The sequence below is a fragment of the Corythoichthys intestinalis genome, chromosome 11, assembly GCF_030265065.1.
Source record: "Corythoichthys intestinalis isolate RoL2023-P3 chromosome 11, ASM3026506v1, whole genome shotgun sequence".
Classification (NCBI taxonomy): Eukaryota; Metazoa; Chordata; class Actinopteri; order Syngnathiformes; family Syngnathidae; genus Corythoichthys; species Corythoichthys intestinalis.
Genome location: NC_080405.1, coordinates 48,098,715 through 48,112,500, shown reverse-complemented (window position 1 = coordinate 48,112,500; position 13,786 = coordinate 48,098,715). Strand labels below are relative to the sequence as shown.

General features: G+C 38.7%; 1 protein-coding gene across 7 annotated transcripts in view; it reads left to right on the top strand.

The window, feature by feature from the left end:
- gria2b (glutamate receptor, ionotropic, AMPA 2b) overlaps nucleotides 1–13,524 on the top strand; it is a 97,606-nt gene extending 84,082 nt beyond the window's left edge. For 2 of the 7 annotated variants that reach the window (XM_057849604.1, XM_057849603.1), the window contains exons 15-16: nucleotides 5,498–5,632; nucleotides 11,711–13,524. In XM_057849604.1, the coding sequence (XP_057705587.1) occupies nucleotides 5,498–5,632; nucleotides 11,711–11,875 (300 nt within the window). In that variant the 3' untranslated portion in view covers nucleotides 11,876–13,524. Of the gene's footprint in view, nucleotides 1–5,497; nucleotides 5,747–11,710 lie in introns of those variants that run through there. The other 5 variants (XM_057849606.1, XM_057849605.1, XR_009064758.1 and 2 more) reach the window with 4 other exon arrangements.
- Nucleotides 13,525–13,786: the final 262 nt, after the last annotated feature.

Sequence of the window (13,786 nt, the reverse complement as noted above, 5' to 3'; positions counted from 1 at the left end):
CGCCATCTAGCGTCTTGAATGGGTATAATGTCTAGACCGCGAATATAAGACGAGCCTCTTGTTTCCAGTGTTGTTAATAACGGCGTTACAAAATAACGGCGTTACAAAATAACGGCGTTACTAACGGCGTTATTTTTTTCAGTAGTGGGTAATCTAATTAATTACTTTTCTCATCTTGGCAACGCCGTTACCGTTACTGAGGACGGAAAGGCATGCGTTACTATGCGTTACTATATTGGTCGAAAAGTCTGAGGGAGACGGACTCACCGAGACGACAGAGCAGAGCAGGAGTTGGGAGGAGGTAAGAAAGTTGTGACGCCGAGCAAACGCGATGCTAGGTAGCTCCAATAATACATGTAGCCGATAGCCTACAAACTACGCCCGCATGTTATGGTAGATATGGTAGACATGGTAGATATCACATGTACTGTATAGAGATATAACTAGATGCAAAATGACAGACATGGCACTAAATGCGTTAGTAGACAGCCGCCATCTTGAAGCAGTAGACTTTTTAAGACGGCTCTGTTGTAGAGAACCTTCCTCGCAAACCTAAGTAACTTTTCATATAAAATACTTCTAAATGGGCAAAATCTTGACTTGAATCTATCTTTAAATGATGAAACAGTTTTAAAACTTTCATATGTCGAAAGTAGAGAGAAGGGAACTAATGCCAAAAAACTTCACATAGTGTGCCAATGGTTTTTTTTTTTTTTTTTTGAGGAAAAAAAAAAGAGTAATTATCACCAATTACTTTGCCAAGTAACTAATTACTCTTACATTCAGGTAATTGAGTTACTAACGCAATTACTTTTTGGGAGAAGTCATTTGTAACTATAATTAATTACTTTTTTTCAGTAAGATTAACAACACTGCTTGTTTCAGAGTTATTTCAATGCAAAAAACACTGTCTTATATTCGGGCCAATACGGTAATAAATACAGGCAACTGTTCAGGATTTTATTAGGGAATGACTTTGAATTTTTTGATGCCGCTACTCATAGAAACTCATATTTGCCTAAGGGAGGTGCCTGTTTTGGTTTTAGGTCGCTAGCGGCTTTGGTTTTGAAAATATTTGAATTTTAAGTTTTTGAAGATAGGCCCCCTGCGGAGTGGCCCCGCACCCCGTTTCTTATCAACTGATAGTGAAGTCTCATCCAGCGAACGTTCATTCATTCACTGCCATCCATCCCACTTCAAATGGAATGGATGTCTACTAGCGATAAACTCATTAAAATTCCCAGCAGCAAGAGCGCAGTTTGTAGTTGGCAGCCATCTTTGGTAGGACGATGTCGTGCAGCGTTGCATCTTTTTATTTCTTAGTATTCGCTGATACCGCGTTGTATTGGTGCAACACTGGTGATGAATTAAATTTAAAGGGTGATGGTCGAGGCTTGTGACATTAATGAGGGTGTAGACCAGATTAAGAATACGGTTGTAGGGGTTTGGATGAATAAAATCTCCCAAAAGAATGTGGAGGGGGTATCAAAAGAATTTGGATTGAAAGTGACTAAAGGAAATTTCCACTTACAGATGCATAAGTCTTTAGGTAGCGAACTGGTGTTGAGTTGCAGTTAATGTTCAGTGTTAGTGCGGGTATACCGAAATCAGGGTTTGTTGGAAACACATTCAGATGATGTGAGGTTAGTCACTGACAATTTATTGCAATTCTGCACCACACTGGCAAGGCCAAAGCCCATGTATCTGTTTTGGGACTGCTGTCATCTCCAAACAAGTACATGGGAAAACACTTCTGTTTGTGTCAAACCCCTATTGCTTTTGGACAAATTTGTTTCCCCTCTTTGTCTCTTGTTTGTAACGGCTTGGCCCGTTGTCGAGGGCAACCCATGTAAATGGTCCTTGCATAGTAGCGCAAATTTGATGAAGCTACCTGATACTCAGACTGGATTTACACTGCAGGTCCAAGTGCACAATTCCAATTTGGAGCCAATATGTGATACACAGGATGGAATTTCATATCCAAAGGCACTTTGTTCACATTTGATATGCCTATATGAAACAAGCACATGTACACATAGACACACTATGAGCCATTCCACAGAAAATGGATTGGACGTCTACCCCCGTCAATGACAGACAATAGGTTCAGCAGTATCGAATTAAAAGAAACATACAGTATATATTATGTATACAGTATTTGAGAAAAATAAAGTGGTATCAGTACTATATTTCCTGATACCACACACCCGGGTATCGGAATCAGTACCAGGAGCAATGGCGTTGGTCGAACACTAATTAAGGGTTATGAAAAATACATGATATGGAATGATTACGATTGTGGTTTAGGTTTAGTGTCAAAGCCCCCAAAGTAATCATGTTTCAGGACTGGGGGGTAAAGAATTAGGATTTGAGTTGGGGTTAAAAATAAATAAATAAATGAATAAATAAAGAAATAGAATTGAAAGTTAACATTTGTTCTATTGCCTAAAACTAAGAAGCAGCTCTTATTAAAGTACAGTGGTACCTCGACATACAATCGCTTCGACACACTATCTTTTCGACATCGGAAGTAAAATTTTACTGGCCATTTGTTTCTACATCCGACGACACGCTCGAAATTTGACGCTGGGCCGCTGTTTCTTTGTTTTGCCGCAAGGCCGATTTTCTTGCGAGAGAAATCAACTTAGGTTCCAAGAAGGTTAGTGCAGGTGGTGAAAAAAAAAGGTGCCGCTTACCATTGAAATGAAGATGGAAATGTGCACGTCAGTGAACTGGCAATTCTGCCGTAAAATGTCTCCGATCTCAATGGTCCTCCTTTGACCACCGTTCGCCAGTCTTTATAAGTTAAGGGGACAATTATTATTGTGGTAACATCGGCAAGGAAGTCGCTAGCTTCCTCAGGTTTTTAATCATTTATTTCAGAACTTGTGCAACACAACACGCCTTCAATCCCCCGCAGTATACGCCAAAAACAACGGGACATTAAAAGTTTAACAAAAATCTCTACCGCACGCACCTATCTCACTGTGATGTCACCTACGTGGTGCGTTTAGGTACAGCCACAAAACACATCCGCCACATTAGAACCCAATTCGTTACATTATTACAGGAATTATTATTATAATATTATTCCGATTTCTATTTATAATTTATTTGTTTTGCTGGTGTAATTGCTATTTGAAATAGTACCAGCAGTATTTATTAAGGATTTAGTGTAGGTTTTCGGGCTGTGGAACGAAATAACGGAATTATAATGTATTCTTATGAGAAAATCCTGCTCAACATACGACCATTTCGACTTACAAACAAGGCCTTGGAACGAATTAACTCTGTATCTAGAGGTACCACTGTAAAAAATAAATAGAAGACACCAAACTTATGTGATTTTGTTTTTATTGTTTTTACATTCTTTACTTTACAGTTCATGTGCAAAAATCGACAACACACCCTTTTTTGTACAAATCAACTGAGGTAACAGTTAAAGCCAGGTAGTGCTCGCCAGTTGGCAACCTTGGTAACTTTTTTTATAAAAATAAGATTCTACCATTTTCAATGTTGGATTAAACACAGTTGACTGTAAACCATTACCACTGAACATACTGTACACTCCAACATGTATTTTTATGTTGGCTAATATTAAATTCAAAGTGCAAATCGTTCTAAAACTGAGAAAGCATCTCTTGAAATAGTGCAAAATAAATACTCACTAATACTCGAAGTGTTTCATTTACTTCGGCCTATGGCTAAAGCAAAATTAGCATTTTCTGATTTGAAAATAGAAAATGAATAAACATCAAAAAATGTTAGTAATACCGCAGTCCATTCGCCATAACTTTCCGAGAAGTGATCATTGATAACTTCGTCTGTTTTGGTTTGTCTCCTTTATCCCGTAATGTTGGTTGTCGGTTTAGGCGCATTGCCTCTACCTCCCCCTGGATTGGAGGAGGACTAATTCCAACATGGATTTTTTGGGGGAGTGGATTGTTTATATTTTTACTCAAATGTATTCAAATTAGGGCCGTCGAACGATTAAAATTTATAATCGAGTTAATCACAGCTTAAAAATGAATTAATCATAATTAATTGCGATTCAAACCATCTCTAAAATATGCCATATTTTTCTGTAAATTATTGTTGGAATGGAAAGATAAGACACAAGGTGGATATATACATTCAACATACTGTATATAAGTACTGTATTTGTTTATTATAACAATAAATCCACAAGATGGCATTAACATTATTAACATTCTTTCTGTTAAAGGGCTCCACGGATAGAAAGACTAAGTAGTTCTTAAAAGATAAATGTTAGTACAAGTTATAGTAATTTTATATTAAAACCCCTCTTAATGTTTTCGTTTTAATAAAATTTGTACAATTTTCAATCAAAAAATAAACTAGTAGCTCGCCACAGCCGTTCTTCCACAGTGTCTTTAACTACGTAAGATAGTGATTGAAATACACCACAAGGTGTCAAAGGAGAGTTTTAAATTACTTAGAAATCAAGCCAATGAGTGTGTTTTGTCCCTCGACTGACGCTATAGCTCCCTGTTTTTTTTGTTTGTTTGTTTTTTGTTGTTGTTGTTTTTTTTTTTTTTTTAAGACTGGGTCTATTGTGATTGACGTTCATTTGAATGCTGGCTTCACAACGTACGGGACCACTGACAGTTTGTATATTGTACTAAATATTGCCATCCAGTGTATTTGTTGAGCTAAACGAAACGTTTGAATAGAGTTTGACAAAAGTCTGAGTATGTTTTATGTGTATTTTGCATAGCTATTTTGATTGGGAATGCCAGCTTTTCTTTTTGTGAACATTATTTATTTTGAGAGATAGGAACATTATTTTTGTTGTGCTTTCACTAAATGATACTTATGTTCATTATGAAGGAGTCGCTGAAGCTTATGCCAATAAACGGCATGGCCCGATAAACGCCTGTGTCACTTGCAGTTCTCTGCCTCTTAGCTCTCAATTTGCAAAAAAACTGCGTCATTGTAATCTGTTTGAGGCAATGCATGAGCGGGTCATTCCGCGCACGCATTAAATGCGTGAAATATTTTAATGTGATTAATTTTTAAAAATAATTACCGCCCGTTAACGCGATAAATTTGACAGCACTAATTCAAATACAAATACCGTTGCAGTCCTTATATATATTATTATTCGGACATTGTGTCGGCGCATATCCCTGCACGAGTAAGGTTAGGATTGTGGCCTGCCAAACGTTGGTATTGTGAGTATTGCGTCCCTTGATCCTTGTAGTGTAAATCCAGCCGTAGAGTAGATGACTGCTGCATTCCATTTTGACTAACCTCAACCCACGATACTACTACTGCTTTAAATCTTCCCCGAGTGACCAATCACATTTCTGTCTTGTTTTTGTTGTGGTTATTGGATGTTTTTGTAAGAAAAGAAAACATAGTAAAAGATCTCATGTGCATTTGTTTGTGGTTTTGTTGTATTTGTGTATTTTTTTTTCCATCTACATTGTCGCCAATCTCTCTGACTGCTGTGTCGTGTGCATCCCCCCCGCAGGAGAAGACCAGCGCCCTCAGCCTGAGCAACGTGGCTGGGGTCTTCTACATTCTGGTCGGAGGACTCGGCTTGGCCATGCTGGTGGCCTTAATCGAGTTCTGTTACAAGTCCCGAGCCGAGGCCAAACGAATGAAGGTGGCAAAGAATGCACAGAATATTAACCCAACTTCCTCGCAGAATTCACAGAATTTTGCAACTTATAAGGAAGGTTACAACGTATATGGGATCGAAAGTGTAAAAATTTAGGGGGTAGGGACACGAGGTTTTCATAAATTCCCCAAACTGCACGCTTTTTCGGCTCCATCCTCCGTTTCATCCTTCAGTGTTAGTGAATGAAGAGGTTGGCCAAAGGATCGTATGTACTGGTGACTTATGATTTACTGAGAGAAAGACATACCAGCCACAAACACCCCCTTTTGTTAAAGCATAATGATTCGTGTTTGGAAAAAGGAGTGTCAGTGCCAAGATGAAAAGGGAAAAAAATTATACAGAAAATATCCCGATATTGCCCAATTCCAAAAATCCGATATCAAACCGATACCAATATATGCGGTCGCGAACTTAACATGTTATGGCTAATTGTATTGCAAAGCCCCACTGGATGTTTCAGTAATGATAAATGTAACAACTTCCAGGTTTTCCAAATAAACATTCTGTGAAAAATAAGGAGAAGCTGAGCTAAGTTGTGACCAGCCCTTGTACAAAGGCAGAAGGCGTCTACATTCGCTTTGAAGACAACATGCATATTGGCCAAAAACTAATACTGAAAAATTGATGTCCATATTATCTATTGGACGACTGCTGAAAATGCATTTTCACAACAGTCAAATTTGTTAGATGTTTTTTTTTTTTTTTTTCTAAGTAAGTGTAAATAAAAAAGAATAGTCTAATAGTTTGGGAGGATTAACAGTCATTTCACCTAAAAATAAATGGCTGTGTCTTGTTAAATGTCTTGATTCTATGGGACAAACAATATTATGAGCTACAGTGGTATGAAAAGTATCTGAACCTTTTGGAATATCTCACATTTCTGCATAAAATTACCATCAGATGTGATCTGATCTTTGTCAAAATCATACAGATGAATAAAACAGTGTCTGCTTTAACTAAAACCACCCAAACATTTATAGTTGTTCATATTTTAATGAGGATCGCATGCTAACAATGACAGAAGGGGGGGGGGGGGGGGGGCAAGTAAGTGAACCCTCTGCCTAAGGAGACTTAAAGAGCAATTGAAACCATTTTTTTTACCAAACAGTTTAAGATAGGTGTGTGCCCAATCACTGATGAGTGGTTTAAAACTGCCCTGCCCACTATAAAACACACACCTGGTAAGAAATGTCTCGATGAGAAGCAATGTCTGACATGCATCATGGCTCAGTTAAAAGAGCTGTCAGAAGAACTGCGACCAAGGATTGTTGATTTGTATTAAGCTGGGTAAGGATACAAAACCATCTCTAAAAGTCTAGATGTTCATCAATCGACAGTCAAAAAAGTTGTCTTCAAATGGAGAGAGTTTGGCGCTGTTGCTTCTCTCCAAAGAAGTGGCCGTCCACTAAAGATGACGCCAAGAGTTCAGTGCAGAATGCTCAGAGATGTAAAAAAGAACCCTAAAGTGTCTGCTAAAGACTTACAGAAATTACTGGCACAGTCCAATATCTCTGTGCACACATCAACTATATGTAAAACTATGGCCAAGAATGGTGTTCATGGAAGGACTCAACGGAGGAAGTCACTGCTGTCGTTTAATGTTTGCAAAAAGGCACTTGGACACTCCACAGAAGTTTTGGCAAAATATTTTGTGGAGTGATGAAACCAAAGTTGAATTGTTTGGGTATAACACACAAGGTCATGTGTGGAGGAGAAATGGAACAGCTCACCAATATCAACACCTCATCCTCACCGTGAAGCATGGTGGAGGGAGCATCATGATTTGGGGCTGTTTTGCTTCCTCAGGGCCTGGACTTGCAATAGTTAATGGAAGAATGAATTCAAAACTTTATCAGGATGTTGTCTGGCAGGAAAACCTGTGGCCGTCTGTCAGACAGTTGTAGCTAAGAGGATGGATGCTGCAACAAGACAATGATCCAAAACACAGAAGTAAATCAACTTTAGAATTGTTTCAGAAGAACAAAATACATATTCCGGAGTGGCCAAGTTAAAGTCCAGACTTGAACCCCATTGAAATGCTGTGGCATGGCCTAAAGACAGCGATTCATGCCAGACTTCCCAGGAATCTGACTGGACGGCCGCAGTTTTGTAGAGAAGAATGGGCGAGGATTGGTCCTGATCAATGTGCCAGACTGATCTGCAGGTACAGGAAGTGTCTGGTTAAAGTTATTGCTGCCAAAGGGGGAGGGGGGGGGCACAAAATATTACATGTGATGGTTCACGTACTTGTTTTTCCACCTTCTGTCATTGTTTGCATACTATCCTCATTAAAATATGAAAACCTATAAATGTTTGGGTGGTTCTAGTTAAAGCAGTTTTTTCATCAGTGTGATTTTGACAAAGATCAGATCACATGTGATGGTGATTTTATGCAGAAATGTGAGAAATTCCAAAAGGTTAAGATACTTTTTCATACCACTGTATATGTATCAAATTATGACAGATATCACACTGGGAGTGAATGAGATCATGGTTGGCGTGAGACTTAGTGCTTCGTATTTGGAGTATATTGAATAACTGGATTGGAGATAATTGTATTCCGTCATAATTTTATGGAAATTTATTGCAACTTTAATGAGGATAATGAGATCTTATAGTAATTCAGGTGAATCATATTGTAATCAGTGGGAAATGTACCACTGTAAATTGCGAACTGTATTGCAATTGGTCTGTACATTGTAACAATATTCAATCATATTGCAATTGAAGGTGATCTCATACTTTATTAAAATCTAAGGAACATATTGTAAACACGTCGTCATTGCAGATAAACGTTAACATGATTAACAGTCATGAAAATATTGCAGTTAATAGCACGTAAACATTATTAGAGTGAATCCATTCATACTTTGAGTGATAAGTATAGTATATTACAGTAATTTTTGGACAATAAGGCGCAGTTAAAATCCTTTTTTATTTTTTTTCCCAATAATGGCCTTATAATCCAGTGCGATTTATACGTGAATTTTGGGTTTGCTTCATGACCTTGACCCTGTTTTGTTGGAGCACATTTGAATTATACTGCTCCAGTTAATTGCTCAAGACATATATTCATCAATTCCATTTATCAAACAATAAAACAAATATGAAAATATTATTAAATAAAAGAATAATGTTAAAAGATAAAGAAAAAATAACATGGTATACATTGATCAACTAATGCTCCTGAAAATCAGGTGTGCTTGATGTATGAAAATATTTTTTTTTTTAAAAAGGAAAAAAAATAGAGTATTAAATATTGTAACTGGAGTAAATCAAATCACAATTGATTTGAATCCAGTTACAGTTCAAATTGAGTTTATATTTTCATCATAATTAGAGGAAACGATATAATTGGAGTGATTAGCATCGTGACTGTAGATATCGTTTTGATTTAAAGCGACACTAGGTAACTTTTCAACCTATGTAAAATTTGTGATATGATGACGGACAACCAGTTGAATGACACCTCTTTTATATCTTGAAGGGGGTCTGTATCGCTTTCACCGACACTAAATAACTTTGACTAACCGAACTCGTTAGCGCTGACAAGTTCGGGAGTGGTGGGGGAGTTAGCCACACTAAGCCACACAGCTGCTAACTGCCATATGCTATTGTTTAGCCACAAATGGATTCATTACCTGATTACTATACATCCTTCACACAGCCGCTGGAAACAGAAATGTTTAATCCATCTGCAGGCGACCAGGAGATTGATTTTTGATTGACTGATGATTTTACGACACTTCGGGTGTGCGCTGGTCCGCGTAAGAAACGCAGCGCTGCTCCTCACGGGAAACAAAGTCTTCCTTAAGGCAAAACACTACCGCTTTTGTCCACCGGCATCGCTAAAATCAAACAAAACTGAAAAGTTACCAAGTGTTGCTTTAAATGAAGCCGATCGTATCCGTACCGATTCATCGAGAAATAAGACAAAAGCGTTACAAACACATGCTGTTATAATGGGCATTTGTTTTTCATGATAAATTTGACTTCTTTTTTTTAAATGTTCGGTGGAATTTTTCAACTGCCGAATTCTTTTTTTTTTCCTTTGGAGTGGTGGCGCTGGCACCCCTTCGTATATCGTCTGTCCATTTGAGTTCCCTTAAGACCATGCTCATGTATGACTGTTGATGGCCACACTTGTCGACGCCTCTCTACTAGTAAATAGTAAAAAAAAACAACAACAATATACAGTGAGGAAAATAAGTATTTGAACACCCTGCGATTTTGCAAGTTCTCCCACTTGGAAATGATGGGCGGGTTTGAGATTATCATGGTAGGTGCTTGTCCACTGTGAGAGATCAGAAATCAAATGTATGATTTTTTAACAATTTATTTGTATTATACTGCTGCATTAGAACACCTGTCTATTAGCAAGAATTGTGAGCCTCAAAGACCTGTTAGTTGCCTTTAAAAAGTCCAATGAATAAGTGGATTGGAGGTGGACTTTTCGAGTCTGACTTTTTGACCTGTTTGAGGCGGTTAGCTTTAATAAACACTTGTCCACCCCATACAATCAGGAAGACTCCAATTCCTAACATGAAAAAATTTACGGTTCACCGTAATTTTGCAAAAACTTTCTCATTCATTTCTAATGTGATGCAACGTTCAAATTTCCCCATTCACTTTCAAAGGAATTTCCAATGAAATTTACATTGCATTGATGCCAGTGACGGCCATGGACGTCCAAATTTTTCCCATTCATTTTCAATGGCAAAAAATGTCTCCAAATCAACAGGAAATGACCAGATATTAATCGTACACGCCCCCCAAATGACCTGATATGAAGGCCATGCTCCCAAATGTCCCCAAATGACCAGATATGACCAGGCCACGCCCCCAAAAGACCTGTTATGACAAGGCCACGCCCCTCAAATGTCCCCAAATGACCTGACTTGACAAGGACACGCCCCAAATGTCTCCAAATGACCTGATATGACTAGGCCATGCTCCCAAATGTCCCTGAATGACCAGATATGACCAGGCCACGCCCCCCAAATGTCCCCAAATGACCTGATATGACCAGGCCACGCCCCCAAATGTCCCCAAATGACCTGATATGACAAGGCCACGCCCCTCAAATGTCCCCAAATGACCTGACATGACAAGGACACGCCCCAAATGTCCCCAAATTACCTCATATGACCAGGTCACGCCCCCCAAATGTCCCCAAATGACCTGATATGACCAGGCCACGCCCCCAAATGTCCCCAAATGACCTGATATGACCAGGCCACGTTCCCCAAATGTCCCCAAATGACCTGATATGACAGGGCCACGCCCCTGAAATGTCCCCAAATGACCTGACATGACAAGGACACGCCCCAAATGTCCCCAAATGACCTCATATGACCAGGTCACGCCCCCCAAATGTCCCCAAATGACCTGATATGACCAGGCCACGCCCCCAAATGTTCCCAGATTAACAGGAAGTGACCTGATATTGTCCCTGAAATGTCCCCAAACCAACCTGTGCGGTGCTAAAATCTGTATCCCCACACAGCAAATGCCCAGAGTAAATTCTCCGTTTTCGTGTCACATTTGGTGGGTGGCGGCTTATAGTCAGGTGCGCCTTATAGTACGAAAATTACGGTAATTGTAATCAAAGGCTACTGTACCAAATATTTACATTGATTTTCTCAGGTGCTCAAATACGTATTTGCAGCAGAGTAATACAAATAAAGTGTTTTTAAAAAATCATACACTGTGATTTCTTGATTTATTTTTATTTAGATTGTCTCTTATAGTAAACAAGCATCTACCATGAAAATTTTAAACCCGCCCATCATTTCTAAGTGGAAGAACTTGCAAAATTGCAGGTTGTTCAAATACATATTTTTCACACTGTATTGTCATACTAAGCTAATGCTTGCCACCATACCACACGCACATGCTCATCCTCGCGTCATGTGGCGTCGCTCCTCCACACACTCTTTAGTTCTCATTCCCATACATATTTATCCATATATATATATTTATCTTTCACACTTGAGCATGCAGGGAAAGACTGATCTAACTCCTTTCTGGCAATGTCCTACTCCCCCTTTTTCCCGCCTGCAGATGACTTTCGGGGACGCTATGAGGAACAAAGCGAGACTTTCGGTCACCGGGAGCACTGGGGAGAATGGTCGGGTGATGACTCCTGAGTTCCCGAAGGCCGTCCACGCCGTCCCGTACGTCAGGCCCGACATGGGCCTCAATGTCAGCCTGACAGACCTGTCCTGATCCCAGACCAACTTCCGAGTGCCTTACCATGGTTTCAAAAAGATAGAAAAAAAGAGCGATTTTGTTCTTTTTTTTCCCTTCGAAAAGGTTTGTGTTGTTTCCCCCCCAAACGCTTCTTACTATCGCTTGCTTCTGTTGTGGCACTTTTTTTCCTCTAATGGGAACGTCGGAGATCACAAAGACTTGGTTGGTACTTTCTCCAATGTTAAAAAAAAAATCCTGGAATATCTTGGAATTCTTTTGTTTTCATTCCTAAAAGCGTGAAAGTGAGGGCTTAATGAACAGCTGCTTCTCCCAACGTTACGAAGTGTGTGTATGTGTGTGTTAATCGGTTGCCGCCACATCCTGAAGCACATCCGCGTTCTAAAATGTGAAATAGTCCTTTGAAGTTTTTCTTAAGAAAATCCCAGGAAAATACTCACTTTAAAAAAAACAACTATTTTTATGTATTTTCACAAAATAGCTTTTAAAGAAACTCGCAGTTGGATTTAAACACGCGGAAAGGAGAAATAGGAAACAGCAAGAAAAGTCATGTAATTAAATTCCTGTATATTTTAATCGTTTGGTGTTGATACGAACTCTTGTCAATGCTCGACATTTTTGGAATCTCCGTTTTTGGCTCATCTTTTTTGACTCGTGTCATTTTCTTTCTCCTCATCCGCTGTTTGTGTTTTTTCTGCCGAGGACCAGGGTCGTTTGTCGCGCTTTCAGGAGGAAGTGAATCTGTTTACACGTCATGAATGCAAAATATATATATATTAAGAGAAAAAACACACATTTAAAAAAAAAATGGAAAGGGCGTTAGATAGGCATCAGCATCCACCACTCGGAAAAATGCCGAAATGCCAAAAAAGCGACGGGTGCCAAATCCTAGTGCCAGTAGATGATGAATATAGAGTCTTAATATAATCAATCACTGTCATTTCAGTGAATGTAAATGACTTTTTTTTTTTTTTTGTAAACTATAGATGTACAGTCGGTGGCGATGACACTGGTAATAAGGATAAATAAATAGCCTTTTAGGGGGGTTGTTTTGTTGTTGTTTTTTCATGTATTTTTGCATCCACCTGACGATGACGTAGCAGCGGTTTCTGCATGTCGCTTGCCACCGTCGTGACGATTTTGTTTTCTAACTGCCAAAAGAAGTCAACACATACACACAACAGCGTTTACAATTTTAATGTAGAAGTCGTGACGGTGTTTGAATTTTCGGGGATAAAACATACATACATGCATACGATATATATATACATATATACTTATATTTTGTATAAAAAGATTTGAAAAAAAAACATAGCCCCTCCCCCTTTCCATGATAGTGTCAGATCTGCTTTACGTCAGATTTTTTTTTTTTTTTTTTTCTAAAGACAAGCACTTCTTAACTCATAGGACTCACTTGATCTCTTTTATGACCTGTAAAAAGCCCCTGTGTATGATACAAATGGGGTAATAATCTGTATTATTATTATTATTATTACTCTGGCTGTTGTTTTTGTATTCCGACAATAGATAACACGCATATACTTGTAGTCGCTTCTAAGTTCCATATGGCGTAAATTCAGGCTATTCTCACTGACATTTTGTATTATGGAATGTGTGCTAACTTGTTTATTTTTGGGACTCTTTCTTAAATAAATTTAAAAAGAAAATGGCTGGTCTCTTGCTGTGGCTCATCAGGTCTTGTTTGTGGTGCACCGACATACTGCCAATTTTTGTGTTTGAGCAGTACTTTTTAAATTTTAAAATAGCATATCAAACATATCTAGAATGACTAAGTATAAATATTAAAGCAGAAGTTCAGAATTTTGACATAAGGCTTAATCTTAGAGTTTGTGCAGATTGTTAGCTATTTAATAATTTCAGGGCTCGGGAGTGGCTAAGCTAGCACGATTCAATGGTCCCTTCCTAGCA